The sequence below is a fragment of the Blennius ocellaris genome, assembly GCF_963422515.1.
Source record: "Blennius ocellaris genome assembly, chromosome: 8".
NCBI classification, from domain to species: Eukaryota; Metazoa; Chordata; class Actinopteri; order Blenniiformes; family Blenniidae; genus Blennius; species Blennius ocellaris.
In genome coordinates this window covers 26,691,957-26,714,428 of record NC_137657.1, presented here as the reverse complement: position 1 = coordinate 26,714,428, position 22,472 = coordinate 26,691,957, and the positions used below count along the sequence as shown (strand labels likewise).

General features: G+C 44.5%; 2 protein-coding genes across 2 annotated transcripts; one reads left to right on the top strand and one right to left on the bottom strand.

Annotated features, from left to right (window-relative positions):
* Positions 1-621: 621 nt before the first annotated feature.
* Positions 622-6,964, top strand: LOC308133267 (B-cell receptor CD22-like; the record flags this gene model as incomplete). The annotated part of the gene is made up of 9 exons (XM_080500570.1): positions 622-625; positions 2,092-2,325; positions 2,420-2,644; positions 2,753-3,031; positions 4,232-4,513; positions 4,650-4,728; positions 5,243-5,273; positions 5,401-5,726; positions 6,856-6,964. 9 exons carry the CDS (start codon positions 622-624, stop codon positions 6,911-6,913), a joined length of 1,518 nt encoding a protein of 505 aa, XP_080356696.1. The 3' UTR covers positions 6,914-6,964.
* Positions 6,965-9,127: 2,163 nt separating this feature from the next.
* Positions 9,128-19,327, bottom strand: hpn (hepsin; the record flags this gene model as incomplete). Its single annotated transcript, XM_080501610.1, has 12 exons — positions 9,128-9,172; positions 9,288-9,452; positions 9,537-9,679; positions 9,818-9,913; positions 10,694-10,884; positions 11,080-11,245; positions 12,307-12,347; positions 12,472-12,591; positions 12,666-12,795; positions 12,877-12,918; positions 13,056-13,163; positions 19,291-19,327. The coding sequence occupies 12 exons, from the start codon at positions 19,325-19,327 to the stop codon at positions 9,128-9,130; spliced, it is 1,284 nt and encodes a 427-aa protein (XP_080357736.1).
* Positions 19,328-22,472: the final 3,145 nt, after the last annotated feature.

Below are 22,472 nucleotides of genomic sequence, written 5' to 3'. Positions count from 1 at the left end.
CCTGGAGACTCAGGGAGGAGATGAAGGTCAAAAGGAGGAGCTGCAGAGGAAACATGGTGCAACGAGATGCAGGAGGAACCAGAGGAGCAGCTGCTTTTATTTCCTGAGGAGGAGGAGCTGAGAGAGATTAGAGAGAGAGAGAGAGAGAGAGAGAGAGAGAGAGAGAAAGAGAGACCTTTAACCAGTCCTTTATTGTTTCAATGTCTTTGAAACATTATTTAAAATTAAAGATTTGCACCGAACAATTAAATACCAGTGAATTGAAGGTAGGTACGACATTTTATATACAATATATACACAAAACAAAAACCAACCAACCAATGTCCAAGAGAAACGCAGCATGTTCTTCCCTCAGTGTGACGACCGTCCTGTCTTTGCTCTGCAGGAAGTCCTGAGACTTACTTCCTTGGATATCGATGAGTCCATGTTAGGAATGCAGACTTTTGTTTTCAGTTGTTTACCTGGATCAGGACACCTTCGGTCCTCTTTGTCCTCTTCACAGGACTCACTTTAAAGTTTCAGCTCTGGTTGTTTTTCTGGTTGCATTTTTTATTTTTTATTTTTTGTGCACCCTGAGTGGTGGCAGTATCATAACATGTGGAGGCCTGCAGGCAATGCAGCATGAGTATACAGCAGTTGTAGCTGTTTACTGCTTTCATCATTGGCAGCGTTGCAAATGTGGACAAACTGTTGACACAATTTGCCCTTAAAGTGAAATGAAATCAATTTCAAATGTATGAAACTTTCACTTACAAGAATATCACATACCCGAAGTGTTTCAGTTTGAGGATATGCACCTATATTGTAATGTGCAACTGAACCAAACATTATGAAAACTTAAAATAGCCACTGTGCAAAAGCACGCCTTGTAAGGACTTCCCTCCATGTACCAAATGTGTCATTTTGAACAAGCAGCACAAATACAGCTTTTAAAGGTAAATCCAAATGAAACACGGAAACTACACGTTTTAATGAAAACGCAACCTCCCTACAGTCGTGGGTCACTGGCATTACTGCCCGACAGTGAGGATGCAAAGTGCTGCAAAGACAGAGCACTCACTAAGATTGCTCTTTTATCAACATGTAAACAAATACAAGCAGATAACTCAAGGTTTACAGTGAGTGTAGTTTAAAAACTGTTGGAAACTCCTGTCAGTCAGTGGGAATCAACTGATTGTGTCACTCTTGACAAAGTCCAGTTTGCACCCACGAAACGCTTACTGCTCGCTGCTGCTACGCTTACGCTCACATATTCTCTGAATATGTGAGCTTGTTGAGGGGAAGCTTTGCCTTCCCACTTCTGCTTTTCATATGAAAAATATCACATCAAGCACAGAAAGAGAGAGAGAGAGAGCAAGGAGTCGGTTTCTATCAGTCGGTGAGTTCAAACACTGTCAATGCTCTGTTTGCTCATTTCACCACAATGTCGAATAACATTTAATATGTCTTGTGTTTCAGATTCCCTTTTAAAATGGAAAGTTTGTTTCTAACGCTTCTGGTAATCCTACCAGGTAAAGAAAACCATTTGTATTTTCACAAAGTGACTATATTTCGAGAGCTAGATTTCTATGTTTTCTTCTCAATAACATTCAATCAAATATAAAATGAAAAATGTGTTCATAATTATTTTAATTGTACTTCTATAAGGGCTTCAGCAAAGAAACTCTTATTTCATTATTGCACTTGATTGATGATTTATTCACACAATAAGTCAGTATTTTTTTTTTAATAACACAGTGTATAGTGGGAAGACAGCGCTCCAAAATGTATAGATAATTCATGAAGCCCGAGAGTTTTTGTTATGTTAAAGCTCGAAATAGTCCAATCTGTGTGATTCCTTTCGGTTTGAATTTCATTCGGCTTTAAAGTTTGACATTTCCCATTTTTCATACCCAGTTTTTTGAATGAATTGTTTCCTCCGTGTCTCTTTCATATAATTGCGGAGCGGCAGTTTGCTTTGAGTGACCGTTCTTTCTTTATTTACAGTCGTCCGGTGTGGAGACTGGAGGGTCACCTTGGCAGATCAGTGTGTCTTGAAAAGGGCTACGGCACGTATAAAGTGTGGGTATGACTACCCTCTCGGCCACATAGTCACATCCACCGGCTGGTCTAAAGCACAATACGGGTCTGGCAGCAGGAGGCTGGTTCTCCTCTCCAGTCTTTATGCGGCGTCGGATCACTTTAAATACGTGGGAAACTACAGGGGGAACTGTGACCTGCAGATCACGGACGTTCAACTGGCCGACGAAGGATCGTACTTCTTCAGTTTCTGGACGACCCTCAACAGATGGACGAGCAAAAGCTCTGTTTATTTGTCTGTGAGAGGTAAACACCCGACGTGTGACATCAGTGTTGTTGGGGAGTCGAAGCAGCGCTGAGCGTGTGTGTGTGTGTGTGTGTGTGTGTGTGTGTGTGTCAGGGCTGACTGCCGTTGTGCGGCCGAGCACGGTGACCGAGGGCGATCGTGTCAGGCTGACCTGTGAGTCAGGCTGCTCCGACCCGGTGTACATCGTCTGGTTCAGAGACGGGTCGCCGGTGCCAGGTAACGAGTTCCGGGCCGGGAGAAGAGACGCCGGGAGGTACTACTGTGCCGTCGTGGGACAAGAGACGGTCAGATCTGACCCCGTGACCCTCGGTGTTCAGTGTGAGTACCGGGAAAAACTATGGAAACCCAATACATCACGACTGTTTCACGACCAAATCAGAGAACTGGCTTGTTACTTGACCTAAACCTGACGTTTCTCTCCTTCAGACGCTCCGGAGGACGTCGGTCTCTTCTTGAGTCCACAGGGAGACATAATCCAAGGAAGCTCAGTGACGTTGCTCTGCGGGAGCAAAGCCAGCCCTACTGTGAAATCAGAGGGATACAGCTTGTATAAGGACGGGCGGTTCGTCAGCTCGGGGTGGCGCCACACCATCTCTGACGTTCAGCCCGGCCACAGAGGACGCTACCACTGTCAGGCCTGGAACAACGTGAGCCGGGGGGGCGTCCACCGCTTCAACTCCTCTCAGGTTCACCTCGATGTCCAGTGTGAGTAGCCCCGGAAGTCTGGATCCATATTCTGACGCAAAATATTATTTCATCAAATAGAAAAAAAACAAAACAAAATGTCTTGGGTGCAACTTCCTCAAATGCGTCACGCCCCAGTAAGTCAGTCCGTTTCCATTCAGGACGCTGTCGTCATGGACACGTTGTGCAAGTTTCAGTTTGGCAAGAGGAAGTTCTGAAAAAAGGAGGAATGCATTTGTTTCAGCCTCTCAGAGGACAGGCACTTAAGTCCTGGGAAACGGAACATTCAAGGCTATTTCAAGACGGCTTCTCAAATTTGCTTAAATGCCAGAATTCACATGCTCCAGACTCTAAACTGACTGTAGACCTGAGGTGTGCAACCTGCAGCTCCAGAGCTCCATGTGGCTCTTTAGTTCCTCTGTAGGGGCTCTCTGAAGCTTTCTGATACTTATATGGAGAGAATTCTTCTTTTATTATTTGATTTGATTTGCAGATATTTTGTCTCCTGGCTACAAACTGCTAAAATTGCTATGAAAAAAAAGAAGAAAAAAAAGGTTTTCTTTTTAGCATTGGTGAGTCAAAAGCCATTTTGGCTAAAAAGAAGAAGAGGTAAAAAACACAAGTAACCAAAATCTTTGAAACTGTGGTTAACATGGCGAACATGACTAGAAAAAAAAAAAAAATGGTCAAAAGTCAGAAAGACCAAAACAGCCAAACTGGCTGAATCAGTTCAAACTGGCTAATAAAGTTAAAATGGCAATAAACGGCTACAAAGGCTAAAACAGCAAGATTAACTATAAATTGTACTCATGTAATTTACATTTAGCAAAACTCCATGAATAACTTATCAAGCTGTGTGATCTGCTATGATTACATGTGCTTTGTTGCTCCAGAAGAATTTTTTTGAGTGTGACAGTGTTGAGGAAGGAGCGAAAAGAAATGTTGGAATTACCAAGGTCAGTTGATGACATCCATCCATCCATCCATCCATCCATCCATCCATCCATCCATCCATCCATCCATGACACAGAGGGTCAAAATCAACCTCCCATGCATGTTTATGGCCCGTTAGAGGAAAATGGAATAACCACAGAAAAGCCATTTTGGACCACTGCTCCAACATGCAAAATTAGGTCCAAAGGAAAATCACAACTATTCTCTAACGACTGGCCTCTTGTACGGACAGAGCCGAGTGACCCGTTGCCCTCTTTATTTTCCCAGATCTTCCCAGGAACATTTCCGTGTCGGTGACTCCGCCACACGCCGTCGAGGGCGGCGCTGTGAATTTGTCCTGCAGCAGTGACGCCAACCCGCCGGCTCACAGCTACAGCTGGTACCGACCGACCGGCTCCGGCTCACTGCTCCGGGCCGGCTCTGGACCGACGCTGGCTCTTCCCTCGGTGAACGCCGACGACACCGGGCTCTACTTCTGCAAGGCCGCGAACCGTCTGGGAGAAAACAACTCCACCGAAGTGCTTCTGACGCTGGAGATAAAGCGGCCCGGTTCGTTCCAGAGTCCAATGTTTTGCCACTTTGACAAGCCGATGACCTCTGCCTTTTTACTCGTAGTCTTACTCAACTCAAAGTTGGAGAAAATGTTATTTGCAACATGAACTCACTGGGTATCGTCCCTCCTCAGGCGTCCAGACCCTCCCCGTGTTGGTTGGAATTGGAGTTTCTCTCGTTGTGATACTGGTGATTGCGTTGCTTTTGTTCTGGTGAGTCAGTGAGGAAACTTGGTGTGACTGAGTGACTTTACTGCCAGATGCTGACTTTGCCTGCAATTTTGCCGTCGTTGCATAAAGTCCACGAAGCGTCTCGCCTCGTGGGGTTGTAAGTCACTGCACTAAGAGACGGAAGGACACAAATGATCTAAATATATAACTGTAGTACTCATATTCTTCACTGAGGAGTAGTACTGATTCAACTTATTACACACATGCATGCACACAAAAAATATTAAAAGAACTTTCCTCATATAGGACGAAATGTAGGCAGGAAAATTAGATTTGCATGTTACGTACAGTCAGCATGCAGGGAATTTTCAATGTTTTTAAATAGGTTGCGATGAATAGGCTCTTTTATCTCCTTATGTTTATGCATCAGCTTTATCTTTTGGTACTATCATATAACTTCCCTAATATTTTCAAGACGAAGCAAAAAGTTTGAATTATCCATTTCAAAGTGCAAATGATGCTTCTTAATATATTTTGTCGAATGTCACTTTGGCAGGAGGAAACAGAGGAGCGTTGCCGACAAAAAAGTGAGTGCGTCCAACACGGGACTCCGGAAACCCAGCGAAGAGTTCAGATGTTCTTTTCCCTGATGCGTGATGAAAATACCAGGTGAAACGTTGCATTAAGACGCAGGCTGGTTGTGTTTCTCCCCAGAAGACCTTGTGTGACGTCACACTCGGTGCAAGAGGATCCAAGTCTCTGGCCGTCGAGGATCCCTCTGACTCGCTTTATGCCAACGTCCACGTGGCGCCATCGTCTCGTCCACCTTATTCTCCCGCACAGGAAAACCCCCACGATCAGGCAAATACTGAACACGGCAGGACGTCGCCGCTCACGGCAGGAACCACGCAAAGTGACGTCTCGACCCTCTCGCAGGCTCTGGCGTCAAATGAAGACGAGGTCACCTACTCCACGGTGACCATCAAACCCAAAACCCTCGGCGTTCCGCCTCACATCGACGACGGCAGGAGGGAAAGGAGGTAGGTTGAGGTCTGTGGGTGAAATGTGAATTATTTGATAGGGCAGATTTTGTGGTGGGACTTTCACTGATGTCTCGTTGATGAGCATTGAGCAGGTTCAGACGGTTGAATGAAGAAGAGACTTTGGATTCGACGCGAGGGACTTTACTCAAGAGAACTGTCAGAGTCTGTCAACACAGCAACTGACAGAGAACAGACTGAGGGACGTCCCCCTCCTATCGGTTCCTTGTGACACCTTCCTCACGGCAAATGCCAGCTGCAAAAGCCGATTGACTTCATGGAAGGTCACACCTTAGATCAGGGGTGTCAAAGTCATTTCAGTTGAGGGGCCACATCAACCTAATGTGACCTCTGGAGGGCAGAACAAGTCAAACGTGACATATTAAACTGCAGTTATGGACAAATGTCAAAGTCTATCCTTCTTTTGATCCTTTTGTAACTGCAAGAATTTGCCAGTCTATTCTGAAATTTACATATTAAAGTTAATCAGATAGTATTATATTTGCAAAAAAAAACCAACCCTCAGTCACCTGTATATGGATATCGTATTTTTATTCAGGATTAAAACAATTTGTCATCATCTGGAAATTTTGGGAGTTTACGTGTCTAAAGTATCATTTCACATAAATTGGACACCTTTATTGTGAAAGGTGTTGTGTTGTGTGACCTCCACAGATGTATTAATAAATTCTGACCAAGGGCGGTTTTGAATGTCATTTTTGCCAATCTAGTGTTTTTACATCGGCCTCTTTCAGTTTTCATATTTATATGAATTTATTTTTTTTTAAATGACATGGCGGGCCAGATTAGATCCTCTGGCGGGCCGGTTCTGGCCCCCGGGCCGCGTGTTTGACACCCCTGACTTAGATAGTCAATACAAGCCATTCTCTTGGTGTCACGTGAGCTACAGCAATAAGAAGATGTCTCAAGCGGTTGGAGACAGGAGACATTTTAAGAGGCCTTAAACCTCAAACAACTTACTTTCAAAGACGTCTCGCCCACTACAGATTGGACTAAAGATTAGTTGTTTGGTTTCAGAGAAAGTTTAAGGGTTAAGAAAAGGCCAGGCAGCCCAGGTATGTGATTATTTGACTAATATCTTCAATCGTGTGTTGATACTCGTCCTCAGGTCCAGCGCCGGAGAAAACAGCTCGGTGGTATATGCCACTGTGGTTCCGTCCAGCTGAACTTCTTCATCACATCTATTTCCTCTTCAGAATAAAATCCTAAGGTGTGTGTGTGTGTGTTTTAGCAGATTATGGACAGTCTGAATTAACACAACAGAGACATGAATGTGTTTATTTTGTGTGTTTTTTGTCTGTGTGTGTATATATATATATATATATATATATATATATATACATACATATCTATTTATGTGTTTCTAAGTGTTTATATTGCATGAACAATGTTGACAAGTGCTTTTTTTTTATATTAAAAAGAATATTGGAAAAACAGTTCCCTCTATTTCCATTCTGTAATGACGAGTTGATGACAATGATCGTTTTTAATTTATCTTTATTTCAGAACAACACTTGAGTCTTATTCCTCCTGACCCACTGCATTTCCTCCAAACGTAAAACACCTTCTACACTTCTATAAACAGGCACGCAGGCAGCGGTTGAAACGAGACTTTTCAGTACTTTTCCATGCATCAGTTTTTGAGTGAGCCTCATTCGACTGAACAGAATCTCCTTCACGGTTCAGATCCAGTCAATTTATTTCAAATTTTATTTAAAAAAAAAAGCTTGCTGTGTTATTGTCATCACTTTCATTGAGGCACATATACATACTGCTCAGGCACTCCTCAGAAAGAAAGCTTATGTTCACATTGTATTTTATCTTATTTTGGTATCGTAAAAAAAGAAAGAAAAGAAAAACACACATACACATCGTAAATCAAACGTTAAAAAAAAGTGCCGGTGGTTATTTTGCATCGCCATGCCACTGTAATCCGAGACATATGTAAAAATCCACACTGCTGAAATTATTGTTTGTTATTTTTCCTTATGTTTCATGTGATTATTCTTGTATGATACATCACTATAGGTGTATATATTTTTCCTTCAGAAACACAATTGTAGCCCGTATTGCACCTCCGGTTGTTATAGATTTGTGGATCATTTAGATATCTAACAATTCTAATAAAAAAAACATCTAATATTTACAAGACAACGAGAACAGGCTGATTTAAAATGAGGACGGTCGTTACCGGTTTATGTAGGCATGTACCTTGTGTGGATAATTACAAATTTGTGCTCGCTCATATAAAAAAAACATGGCATTTATCATACAAGTGTAATTATATAATGACATTTCCTTCTCATGAGCTCCCTTTAGGTCTTAGTTATCAGTATTCATGGATATTTAACAGTTAAACAAATTGCTTAGCTCCACAAGACTGTGGCAAAGTGCTTAAAGTGTCACGTTTGGACAATAATCTCTCAGCAGGCACAAGTCAGCACTAATTTGAAAATCCACAATAGTTGAAAAAAGATCCCCACTGCAGATAAAGTAAAACAAGGTAGAAAGTTCCATAAGCAATGTTTTACAAGTCGAGCAATTAAAAAGCTTTACCTCATATGTAGTCAGAATTATTTACATTTTCATGTGTAGTTGAAATATACACGCGATAGTCACCTCAGAAAAAGAGCAGTAATTCCAACAATATTTAGACTTTTTGATTCCCTCAAAGTAACAACTGGATTGTTTTTTGTTGCGGGTTTTTTTTTTTTGGCAACTTTAATACTCAAAGATGTGTTTGTCTTTTATGAATATATGAAACATGATTTGTTTGTTTCTAATTAGATCATACATGTTTTAATATCCTGGCTTTAATAATGATTTAGGCAGTAACAATCTTGATGTTAATCCATTTTCGTGTTTGTTCTTTATCCATCTATTCAGCTGATTCAAGGTGACTTTGCTTGAAGGCAACGTACAAACTGGACAGGAAGTCATGAATTATATATGCTGTTCTGCTGATTGCCTCTATAAATGTTGAAAAGATCAGGAAAACCCTCCGTAACCACGTCCTACGGCGATATTCACTAACTCCAAGTTTGATTTCCACACTGACATGCACACATGCTGCCGGCCCAGAGGAAAACATGTGTCGAGGATCTCAGCAGCTTCAAACAAGGTTTTCATGCAGTTGATGATAAGATTACTTTCCACGGATGGTCGGGATCTTGGGCAGATAAAGAAAACTCAACAAAAGCTCAGGAAGTGAACGATTCCTGGGTGCGATATTGTGGCGAGGAGGAAAGTTTGAAAGCACAAGAAGACCGGATCCTTTCCTTCTCCTCTCGGTGGCACGGGCAGGTTCACAGTGTCGCCGGCGGCTTCTATCCATACCGTCATCCACAAGTAGAGGAAGTCCAAATAGTAATGCGGGAGCCTCAAGTTCGGGCCATTTTGTGAACGCCCGGTGAGTTGTGATAGTTCTGGGAGAAGGAAAAAAAGAGGCGAAATGTGATTAACGGAGGCACTTCGGGACGCGTATTGTTTCCCCCCCCCAATCAACATGGTGTCAGTGACCCGAGTCATGCCGCCTCTCACCCTCATGGCGGTGGATATCCAGGGCAGGAATCTGGACACCCGCGTGTAAACTCCGGGTTTCTTGGCCATGGCGCAGCCGGTGCCCCAGCTCACCACCCCCAGCAGCCGGTAGCGGCTGGTCTTGGAGAGGCAGTCGTCTGCCACGAAGGGACCGCCGCTGTCGCCCTGAAACCAAGGAAACGAGTCGCGGAAGGTAAACGTCATGTGTGAGGTTCCCCGTCGGACGCGCGGCGGCTAGCGGACTCTGACCTGGCAGGCGTCCGTTCCTCCCTTCTCGAAGCCGGCACAAAACATGCTGGTGGTGATCTGGTTGTCGTAGTAATCCGGAGCGTTACAGACGGCGTCGCTGATGATCGGCACGTTCGCCTCTTGGAGAACATCTGCTAAATGGCCTGTGGGTGGGGAAACATATTGTTAAAAAAAAAAAAGAAATCAACATATGTTTGTTCAAAATGATCTTTATGAATCCTGTAATTGTGAATAAAGGAAACGCTTATGGGTTCAACCAGTAATAAAACATATATACTCACCATAGTAGCCGACATTCCCCCAGCCCGTCACCGTCCCAACCTGTCCATCTATTAGTCTCTGACCGTATGCTGGGAGACAGATAGGCTGGATGTACTCTATAAACACATAACGTTGGTGCCATTAGTGCTCATTATAACGTAGAATCTTACTGGTTCTATTCCTGATGTGGTTTCCAGTCTTTGGTTGTTTCTGAATCTTTTGTTTTGCAGATTCCTTTTCCTTCTTCTACCTTCTTCACATGCAATGTGCAATAATGTTGTATTGTGATAATGATCATGTGATCTCTGATGGATACAAAAAGTTAAACATGTGAATGTCCGTGTGCTTTGAGGCTGTTATCTGAATAATCCCAGTGTCCTTTCTCTTGCTGCTATTCAGCGGACATCGATCAGCGACAGGCCTAAAAACTTCAAATAACCAATGTTATATTTTCCAAAGTACAGTGTAGGATTATTTTGTAATTATAGACACCAAACACTAGATGTCAGACATGCTCATGTTGAACACAACTTTGCTTTCTGCCGCATGAGCAGAAAGGAAGTCTGTACATCTGTATTTTGTCTGCAGACTGCAGAATGAAGTGTTTGACAAACCTCATTCTCATATCAGTAATTCACTAATGCCGCTGGTTCAGAATTTTACCACAGCATCAACTTCAATTCCTTAATTTTTGCCGGTCACACATAAAATCTTCAGGAACTCGGTTAAAAAAAAAAAAAGACATGAGTAAATACCATAAGTAATTATTGATGAATGTTTGACACATGAACACTGTCAGCAGGATCTCATACAATCCTGAAGAACAAGAACAGGAGCCGCCATCAGTCCTCCCTCTGCCCTCCGACCCTCATCACACTAACAGAGGCGCCGCCTACCGTTGAAAGTAAGCGGCTGGGTGAGCGCCAGGACGGCGATGTCTCTGCTGTTGTCGTCAATGTTAGCGTCCACGAAGGGCAGGTAGCTGCTGTGGTAGACGATGGTCTTTACCTCCGCCACGTTGGCATTGACTGGCTTGTTGTAGATGGAGCCCAGCAGCACACGCCAGCGGTTAACGAAGCGGTATCGCCTGAGGAAAAAAAAAAGGAATGAAACACGTCAAACACTCGCAGGCACACACGTGATGACGCTGACGTGTTTTCATGTGTTCGCGGAGCAAAACGAAATGCATGTGGGAAACGCGATAAACGGACGTATATTAAAGTTGGTCAGACTTGAGGAACGCCAGGAAATGTAACACCAAACCGTGTTTCGCGTGACGTACTCTGGGAAACAGTGCGCCGCAGAAACGACCCAGCGGTTCGAGATGATGGATCCCCCGCACTGGTGAACGCCATCGTACTGCAAGCTGACCTGCCAGGGCCAGCTGCCCTGCCTGGCGTCCACGCCGCCCACTATGCGGTCGGCGGCAAAGCTTCGCCTTCCGCAGTCTGTCAAGAGGAGGACGAGACAAAATGTTAACCTGACGAGTGACAGTTAAGACAGTCGGCAATCTCACACAAATGACAAGCTGAGGGGGGGAAACAGAAGCCAAAGATGGAGGTGGGGTATAAGGTGTTTTAAAGTCCTAGTGAAATGAAAAATCGACCTCCAAAACACTCTGGCTGTCGCTTCTAGGGACATTTTTATGCTAACTGGCCCAAGGGTAAAATGTTAAAACACGGCAATCTGCGAGAAAATAGCCGATAAACAGCGCTATTTCTGCTGCTGGGCGGAGCTTCTGACAATAATAGAGTGACATCACGAGTTGTGCACACGCCCAAGTTGTGTTGACATTATGGAGGATCAGAGTTTTGACCACGAAGAGACTGAATTTAACCATATTTCATCATCATGGTCATTTCAAATCCAGTGATTGATGAAGAAGACACAGAAGGGTCGTTCTGCCATCGGTGACCCCGTCTGGAACATGTTTGAGGAAGCAGAAGACGCTTCGTCCTCCATTCGTCCTCGTCTCCTCACCAGCCAGTTTTCACCGCGGCTTTGAGGCGTCCTGACTTTTGGCAGAACGACACGGCTTCATGGATCACGTCGAATCGCTTTTTACGACTGCGTGGAATCACCGAAGATGAGTCCAGGTGTTACTTGATCGTCTACTAGCCGCCCGAGCTAGCGGCTCCCGCCACCTGTGCTCCTTTTCTCCTCTCTCGGGTCTCTTCCATGCTCAATCTTTCGTCAAGGCTCATAAAACGCCGACTACGACTTCAAAACACAGCAAAAACTTTGATATTTAAGAGGGAAACGAGCCAATGTAAACACAACAGATCGAGATCTGCACATCTCTTGACGTCGCGCTCACGAAGAAGGATTCCCCCGATTTCGTCGGCTGGAGATTCAAAATTCAAAGAACTTTGTTATGCGACAAAAGTGGTGGGGCAGAGTCGGAGGAACCTTACAAGTAGTACCCCATCGTTTTTTGCAAAGTAGTTTTTTACATTTCACTAGGCCTTGAAGTGTGTTAGAGAGAACCAGAGAGGACCTGAGGTCTTACCTTGGCACAACAGTGTGAGAACCTCCCTGCTCTCACAGTCACTGGAACAAAGAAGAAAAAAAAAACAAAAATCAATCCAAACTTTAGTAAGAGACCAGTGAGGAGCGTAAAGAGCAACAGAGAGGACAGCGCCGTGGGCGGGTGGACTGCTCGGGTGTGCGTTACCATGGGAACAGGGAGTCTTTGATTTTCTTGCCGTAGCTGAGCTCTTCCTGTCGGACGCAGAAGAACTCTCCGCCGTCGCCGCTGGCCTCTGGCACCGAGGCCACCGAGTAGTTCACCACACTGGGGGACACACGCAACGGGCTTCAGCCTGGCGTCGCACCACGTCCAGGTTTATTCGTTCACGTTGGCCTCACCTCACGAATCCCACTTCCTCACAGCTGATGCTGGCTAAAAGCTCATTGGCCGGGGAGGAGCACACCTGGCGCCACCTCCTCTGAGCCGAGTCGAAGACCCGGAGACGCTGGTCGGCTGGATTTACCTGGACTGGATGGGATAGATACAGGATTCGTTTGAAACACCGGTTTCTGGGAGAATAATCCTGAAGCTGAAGTGTCTCTTCCTCACCATCGTACAAGCCGGTGTCTTCTTCCATCGTGCAATATGTAACTACAGGGTTGTGATAAAAAAAAACACAGCAAGTCAGTTTAGTCCGTTCAAAACACTTGAAAGAAATACGACATAAAGCAAGTGAGCGTGTTGCTCATGTTTGAATAAAGTGTGTCTGTGGGAGTGCAGCGTCTGACCTACGGCCCAGACGGCGGCTCCAATGGCTCCCAGGGTCATCAGTGTTATACAAACCCCGACCACTCGGCAGGGGGTCAACACGCAGGTCAGAGAGATGCCCCTGCTCCCTGCATACACAAAGACAAACCACAAACACTCCTTACACTCACTTGACGGTTCGTGCAAGTAGACAGAAGCAGACAATCATCACGGTCGGTATTAAACAGTCGAGGGGTTGAGACGTATTCACCTGCAACGCCGAGGCTCATATTCGGGAAAGTAGAGGCTGCAGCCCGCCCGTGTTTAATTTGGACTGTTTAACTGTCATAAAAGCAAATATCAGCCAGCAAATGCCCCATTTTAGCTGACGAGCCCAAATTAAAGAAGCGTGCTGCACATTTCCTGGCACAGACTGAAATGTCCAAACGACACTGGTCAATCAATAGTCTAAAGTCGAGCGTTTCTCCACCAGGCAAGAACAAACCTTTAAACTGGGATATAGTGCCATCTCTGTCCTGCACACACACACACACACACACACACACACACACACACACACACACACACACACACACACACACACACACACACACACACGCACACGGTGTGTGCATACCCCGCATACACATGTTATTCTCAACGTGTCCCTTTCTGCCCTCAGTCTCGTCCAACTCTTCGTCAACATGAACCTCAGCGATACTGAAAACCTCCAAACTCGGATCAGTGAAGCTCTGCCAGTGTGCACCGTCCAGGACCTTTCTTGTCAGCAGTTCCTCGTCCCTACACACACTTTTATTTAACGGGAGCCAACCGCTCAGTCATCGTCGTCATCATCATTAACGCGAAGGCTGGAGCAACAGACTGGACAATAGCAGGAGGCAAGGGTTACAACCCTTCAACACAGAAACGTCAAATCAGACGCCAAGACTGTAAATCTTCATGACGGGGGGGGGAGTTTTATCAACTACCACAAAGAGAAGGTTCAATCCCGTTATCACACAATTGGTACAACTGAAATATTGTTAAGTTCAGCATCTGATGGGTATTTCTTTGATAGTTGGTTTTATGGATTCCGTTCCACAGACCAGTGTTTTTCTAACAGGGAGAGCATGTGAGCTTGACTTCCAGACTTCCACTCTGTAAAGATTAAAGAAAAAAAAAGTGTAGCCAAAGTGGAGGAGCTTCTTTAAATGTCATTTCCAAAGGCAGACGAGTTTCCTTTGGATTGCCCAAACGCTGGTGCCGCCCGGATGTTTTATGTTGAAGTTGGACGATAAAGAGAAGATTGTTCCAGTAAATGGCAGACGTCCATCCATCCATCGTCTCTCCAGCTTTGACCGGTTCAGACTCACAGGGCGTTGGAACAGATCCCAGCGAACTGAAGGTAAAGGGAAGGGTACTGGACACCCTGGACGGGGCGCCGGTCCGTCACAGGACAAACACACAGAGACAGTCGAGCCTTACAATATTAGCAGGTACAATATTACTTGACTTCAGATCAGTCGATTTAGCTGCATTCGATGTGATCCACCATGACAGTCTGAGTTCCAAACTTATTAGTTCATTTGCTGGAATGTTGAAGTCATTGGTCATTTAAAACCTGTGTTCTAAACCATTAAAACTTTTCATCAGATTAATCACGGGCTTGTGAATTAATTTCGATTAACCACTATTAAGTATAATTCATTTGTTATCTATATTAATCACGTTTAATTTTGCATGAGCAGACAGAATCAAGAAAGAAGAGAAGATATCTGCACTTAACATGTTTATTATTAAACACCTTTAATAGTTCATGATGAAAAATCTATTATCTATTAACTATTATTATTATTATTATTATTATTATCATTATTAGATATATAATAGAAATTATTATAGACATTATTAACATGTTCCAAAACACATGATTTGCTCCTTCCTACAGAGTGTGTATAATACTTTGAATCCGTCGACTGTTTTCCTTCTTTGGGGTATTTCTTTCTCAAATTTCCCATCAAAAGGACCAAACATGCTGTTTTGTCTCCGTCTTGGATCAACTGCCAGAGACGTTTAAGGGTTTTTGAGTCGTCTTGCATTGCAGATGGTTGATTGTTTTAAAACGATGATGGATTAATCTGCATTAATGCGTTCGTGAAGATATCCCTATTTCTAACACCTCAGAATAATCGTGTCTGTTCGTCAATACGAAGCTCACTTGCTCAGGTGGAATTGTTGTTTTTTTCTCTGGAAAAGTGCCTTGAAAGGACCGAGCTGTATTTGGCGCTATAGAAAGATCTGTTGACGACACTGCATAAGACCAGCAGGACTGTGGGAACACTACCTGGAGACACCGTGGGCACAGCAGCATTCCCAAATCAGAAACATGGCGTCCTGCTTCACACGCTTACCTCTCGCCTCACTCTGATTAAAAAAGTTCAATATCTGTGCTTACTTACGCGGTCGGCCTTTTATTCCGTTGGACACTTAAAACACTGCTTTTAGAAGCTTGGACAAGCCTGACTGCTGCATCTCTGGATGCACAATATGAAACCAGGTCTGTTTTTGTAGCTTACAGGACCTTCTTCTCGCTGTTTTCATTGCTTTGCATGAAGCGACCGCCGGAATGACAAGGAGGCAGTGTTTTTCCAAAACCCCGGTCGGACCGCCGGGTCCCACCGACGTTGTATTTTGAGGGCGTTATCGAGAAATCCGATAGCGGTGCGGACCTACTACTCCAGTGACCTCAACCCTTCTCACTGCTATCTCCTCACATCGACAGCGTCTCTCTGAGTCGACCGCTTTTTCCCTTTGATAACCACCTCCATTTTCTCCTCTGCACCCTCCCTTTCCCAACCTGTCTTCACCTCCTCCTCCTCCTCGGGGTTTCCCTACACGCTCTCGCGCTCAACACAATGAAGCTGTTGTTGTTCTTTTGAGATTCAATGGCGACCGGGGGCATGCCGCTCACAAGGAGGAGGACAAAATAGAGACAGAAACCTGTAAAATGGGACACGGGTGACTCAATATGAGTGAAACATCCACGTCACCTTTAATCGACGGGACATTCCAGGCTCGTCTCCGCTCCCCCCCACACTGTGCTTTGCTGGAAAAGCCGAAACCTTTCCTCCAAACCCACATGGAAAGAACCTATACGAGGATATATGCGCATATACGAAACCTATAAGCAGTTTATATGCACATATATGCGTATATATGCCACATATAGGCAAAATTGAGGTGCATATATGTGAATATACAGGCCATATAAGTCTCTTGTACTGCTTCCTTATTTCCACATATATATAGCCCATATCTCACTTTGGCAACTGTCATACATTATCAAGGCAATAACTAAGAACTAACTAAAAAACAATTATACAAGAAGAACATACAGGTGCATACATGCACACATATATAGGTGCATATATGTACCTATATAAGTGCCTGTATGCACGTATATGTGTACATATATGTGCATTTATGTACATATAATATAGGAAAATGGCCAATTTTATATATGTCACATATATTAAAAATCTATATCAAAACCTATATTAAGACATATATGTTTATATAGGTTCTTTCCATGTGGGAACCTGACTTCATTTACCGATACACACATACACCCATGCCGCTTTTTTTTGCTCAGATCCTTTCAGTCTCCTCTCTTCCTCCGCTCGTACCGACGCTGCACACGGTCCAGCCTTGCAGGGACAGAACAAGCAGTCCATTGTGTTTAAAGGTCTACCTGAGATCACCGAGTGGCCGCTTGTGTTCTGAAGGAGGGCCGGCTGGGAAGAAACATCTACGTTTTTAGAACAATCAGTCACGTGTTTTCTAGTAGATTTCTCTATGAGGTCACAGTGTTCTCATTCTTTAACCCTTTTCTTTAACCAATGGATCGAATGATGTTTCTACATTTTTAAAGTTGTGGAACAGGGATGTGAAGCGTGAGGCCTGTGGGCCGAAAACCGACCAGCAAGAGGCTCAAATCAGGACGAAACACCAAGCAAATTGGTAAATATTTCAAAGAAAACACAGAATTGTTCATTTTTTTTTCTTAGGGTTGGGCGATTTGGCCTAAAAAAAAATTCAATTCAATTTGATCTTTTTTTTTTTTTTCTCAATGCAATTAAAAATGACTGCAGCCGTCAGATATATTATCAAAAGTGTAACTTGATTGCTGCGACTGTCCTCAGAGCTAAAATGCAATCAATCCCAAAAGAAAACGTAAATGAGGCTCCGTCATTCAACAAATTCAAGCTTTAACCAGGTTTAAGCAAAAGTGCAACAGCAGCTATGGGAAACCCACAAGAAATGGTGGAATGGAATGCGAAGACTGCCAAAAAATTAGGAGGGGGGGGGGGGGTTACATTGAGATTGCAGTATAGGTTTCTGTAGTAATTATTCAGTTTTGTGAAAAGCTAGACACTCTCATCATGTTACAGTCTGGACAGTGGAAGTTTCCCCAACTCAGTTCTTCAATATTACAATGTGTATAGTAGCGAGGACTTTAGTTCAGCCTGTGATCGGACAGAAGAAGGAGAATGTGGTCATTTCAACTGCTCCATTTGTTTCCTTTCATGTGGTTGTATAATTGATTTTTAGAAAAGACAATGACTCCAGAGGTCTGGATACGTCGACCCGCCAGAGTGTGACAGGATGCTTCGTTGCTACGGTGTGCGTTACTGCGTTGCAGTAAATATATAGTAACAATGACTCAACGCACGCTGAGTGTTCCTCATCCGCACACGCAGTTTCTACATTTTAAGATGGATGATTTCTGCCTCCTTTTACATGACTCCCGTTGTCCTCGTCGTATTGGACGGCGGGAGGGAAGCCCACCGCCTCAACAGCAGCCTCGTGGAATGTGCAGCTGAACACAGTCGAAAACCCCTGAGAAGGACTGTTTCGCGTCATCAGAAGTGTATTTTCCAGGTAATATTCATTTTGTTTTGTGGAAAATCTTAAATCTGAAAATCTGACACAACTTCCAAACGTGTCTCAAAAGTTTCTCCTACAAGTGGGGGGGGGGGGGGGGGGGGGGGGGGGGGGGGGGGTAAGCTCTTCTGTTTGACCCCCTGCGACGGAGGTTGATGTTTAATAGGCCTTGTGGTGAGCTCCACGCTTCACCACAGGAGCACCTGGTGCTTTGAGATTTACAAAACTGCTCTCCAATGAGAAACATCAGGCTGAGGTGTGTGAGGGCCTTCTGAAAATGTGACACACACACACACACACACACATAGAGAGAGAGGAAGACAGAGGCTTTGACTCATTGGTTACCATGGAGAACCGGTCAAACTACAAACAACAGCAGCGTTCCGTAGATGTCGGCGTGATCATGAAGATTCCTCGCTCTGTGTCACCAGGCTGCCGTTTCCCCAACCAACTTGTTCATACATGTCAGCCTCCTGAAAATAGGCGGCCCACATAATCCCAGCTCAGACGCCAGCAGAACAACTGCCGTGCAACTCCCAAAAAACCACCCGGTGGCCCTTTATTGTGATTACACACGATTCACCGCATCTGGGACGACTCTTCTCCTCGCTCAGGAAGCAGAAGCTGACGGAGGCAAGCGTCTGCCGAGACGCAGACTGCAGCAAAAGGCGGCGAACGCGAGGACGTGGAGGCATGTGGAGGTGACGGAGATCATTGTGTTGGGAGATGTACGGTAAGAGCTGCAGCAAAACAACGTCTGAGGTGAAATGAAGATTTGAGAAGCGCTGTGTTGCACACAGCAGACACACTGGCATCATTTGCTTTCCAATGAAAGCAATGAAAAGACACGTTATCTTTTTTGCTCCTTTACAGCCGTAAACTAAATGGGAGTAATAAAGCCGCTTCATCATCACGTCGCTTTTCAGCCGATGTCAACAAACAAAACGTGTGTCAGTGTTCCTGTCCTGTAACGGAGCTGCATCAAGGCGCATTCACAGTGAGCGCTTTGTTGATAATACTTCAGGGATTGTGATATTCCTGACCCCATTAATTGTAATAAGTGACAGAAATCTTGCGTCCGGTCCAAGCCCCTCGTTCTGGAAGCCGAACAACAAGCCTTGGAACATAAATCCAGCGGACGACGGCGGGGCAGCTTGGAACAAACCGTGTTAATGGTTAACTGCAGAGTGGTCTGATGTCTGTTCTCAAACACAGAGAGCAAGGCGGCGTGCGCTGCAGCGTGACCGGCGTGGCGTTTCGAGCCGCGCACGCGGGAGTCCGGAGGAGAGAAAACAGGAATGTGTGTGCAGCATGTGCACTCGGTTCGCTCACCCATCTTCCCTTCTGTCACCACTTTTTCAGCGTACATCTGTGCACAAGAGGAAGCGGAGGGCAGCAGGAGACAATGACGATGATGATCCCGTCCTCCTTCCTGTCGTCTCGCCTCGGTCAAATTGCTCTCGGGCCTTTTCGCCTGGTGACATAACATCGAGGCACCGTGAGGCAAAACATATTTCACTGAAGGAACTGATTTTGTTTTTCGTCGCTGTCACTTTAATAGTACAAACACACTTTTATCGCTGATACATTGCTTAATAAGACATATATATTAGTTTTTCAATACATCAGCAAGTGCTGCTAGTTGTAATAATAATAATAATAATTATTATTATTATTATTATTATTATTATAAGTGTTCAAACTACTACCCTTCAGGGCAAATTGATGACAGATTGTTTTGTCTGGTAAAATAACATCAAGGCTGTTATACGTCATATTTTAATAATGTTCTCTACAACACATAAATACTTAAAATGTTGATTGCGATTTTAAAATATATTTAAAGGTGAGAGAATAAAATTGAAAAAAAAAAGATTGAAAAAGAGCTTGAAGTGAGGAAAACCATTAAAACTGAACTAGATACAAACGTAAAATACATAAATAGACTTAAGGGGGGAGTTTTATGGTTATCTTTTTAAATGAGTTCAGCTTTGCAGCCCTGCCAGTTAGAGCTTCCTCATATATGAAATGTTATAATGCGCTGAGGTGTATAGAATATAATAAAACACTTTTATTAATCCCAGAAGAAAATTCTTTCTCCCTTTTATTAATTTTTTTTACATAAACCACAGTTTAAACTACACTTATTGGCTGATACACAGCTCAGTAATGAGACAAAGACGTTTTACATTTAACCATCGACATTACAATAGTTTCCCATTACATGATTAATAATTATTTCTAAATCATAATTAGAAGAAGGCCATTTAACTCTAGACAAAGTGATGGTGGGAGTTAAGTTCAAATAAGACAAATGAGATGAAATAATGTTAAGAGAGATTCAATAATATACAATAATGTGCGTCCAAGAGGGTTTATAATGGGATGTGTCGGTTCAGGCCCTGCTGGGACAGAGATGGTTAAATGGGTTCAACAGACTGAAGGCCATGAAAAAAAAAAAAAAAAAAAACAGAAAGAAAAAAGTTCTCAACGGCAAAACTAAAATGCTCAAATGAAGTGAAACATTCAATGACTTTCAAATAATTTTCAGTGAAGTTGCATGTATTTATGAGACACAATGGCTTGTTAATAGTTACAAAATAAGAGTTTTGGGGGTTTTTTCCCCCAGAAAATGTCTCACCTGTGGAGCTCCAACTTCCAAATCAGAAAATTTTTTAAATTAAAATTAAATCCAACTTTGACAATTAGACAAAAACAAAAAAAAAACCCTGACGCGTCTGTTCAGACGCCACCTCGTCTCAACTTTAATCCACCTGTAGTGAAACTCTCTCTCTCTCTCTCTCTCTCTCTCTCTCTCTCTCTCTCTCTCTCTCTCTCTCTCTCTCTCTCTCTCTCTCTCTCTCTCTCTCTCTCTCTCTCTCTCAGGTGACGAAGTGTCCAAGTCGTTCCCGTCAACCGAAACCTCCGGTTCCCATTTCCAAGAGGAAGAGGAGGAACATCTGGACGCTGGGAGACGCAGCCGGAGGGGAGAGTGTCGCTGGCCCGTTGAGTCTCTGCTGGTCAGAGGAGCTGCGGCTCGCGACGCTCTAGGAGGGGGGCCCCTGATGACGTCAGCTGACGCAGTGGGCTAGAGCGCGACACGAGGGGCCACGCACACCTGACGCAGCTCACCCAGTTTCAACTGACAGGACGAACCCAGTGAAACAGTTATTATTATTTATTTATTTATTTTGTTTTAATTACATTTTAATCCTATAGGGACAACAACACGGTCCTTTTAAGGCACTTTTACAGAGATTAAACAAAAACAAAAAATACTATTTCACATGCGCAAGTAGAGGAGACTGTGGAAAGAAAAACCCCATCAGGAAGAAACCTGCAGAACCAGACTTCTACTTTCTCAGTCGGAGTTACAAGACACAAGGAGAGAAAAGTGTAGAACAGATGTAGGAGGGATTCAGGATTCAAACCCAGGTTGGGGGTACGACTTAGGGATCCTATCACTGCCGCTGTGATGCTTCACAGGTTTTTTTTACCCTCAAATCAAGAGCATAACAACTTGCTGGATTCACTCTCCGCCATGCACCTTCAAACACATGAAGAAACATTCTAGTGTCGTAAGTTCCCTTTACCGATGAAAAAAAAAAAATGCCTGTCGGCACCACAGTTCCTGATCGGCTGAGGACATAAAAGGGAAGCTGAGAGATCTGACCAGACTGTCTCTGCTCCGGAGGCACACGCTTCACTCACAAGCCTCGAAAGGAGCGAAGGCCAAGGACGGAGAGCGAGGTCACCATGAAGATGGGTGGCGGTGCAGCGAGGAGCCGCTGCCTGCTGCTGGCGCTTTCCCTGCAAGGCAAGTATGTGTGGAACGTCTCCAACAAAGTGCATTGTGGGAGTATAACTAATACGTGTTGCTCCTTCAGGTGTTCTTGCTGGCGATTGGTCAGTGCGTCTGCCCCCGGGCCCGATCTGTGCCGTGACTGGGTCTTCGGTGGTCCTGCCTTGTTCCTTTGACTTCCCCCGGGGCTCCAATGGGACGAGGGGAGGAGAGGGACAGCAGGTATTTCAACAAAGGAGACATTGTTAACCGTTTGCAGCTCTTCCTTCTGAGAATCTGCAAAAAAAAAACAAAAAAACGGACTTAAAGCTTTGTTTGATGAACTCTTGGTTGCGTTTTGTCAGGACGGCGGAAGAGTAGAAGACCAGATCAGAGTTTTATCGGCGATGTGGTGCCTTGGACACGGTCGGTGTATCACGCCAAGGTAAGGCTAGAGGAACGACTCACGAAACAACAAATGAAAGCTCTCATTCCTCCACCCGGTCCCGTTCCAGGTACGTGTTCCACAGCGCCGGCATTTCCCCCGAGCCGTCCTACCAGAACAGGGTGCGGTACCTGGGAGAGGCTGGAACCGACAACTGCACCCTGAGGCTCTCTGATGTGAGACGGTCGGACAGCGGGAACTACGTCTTCTACCTGGTCACCAGCCACCCCACCCAGAAGATGCCAGCACAGGGCGGGATTCAGCTGCTGGTGGCTGGTAAAGACATAC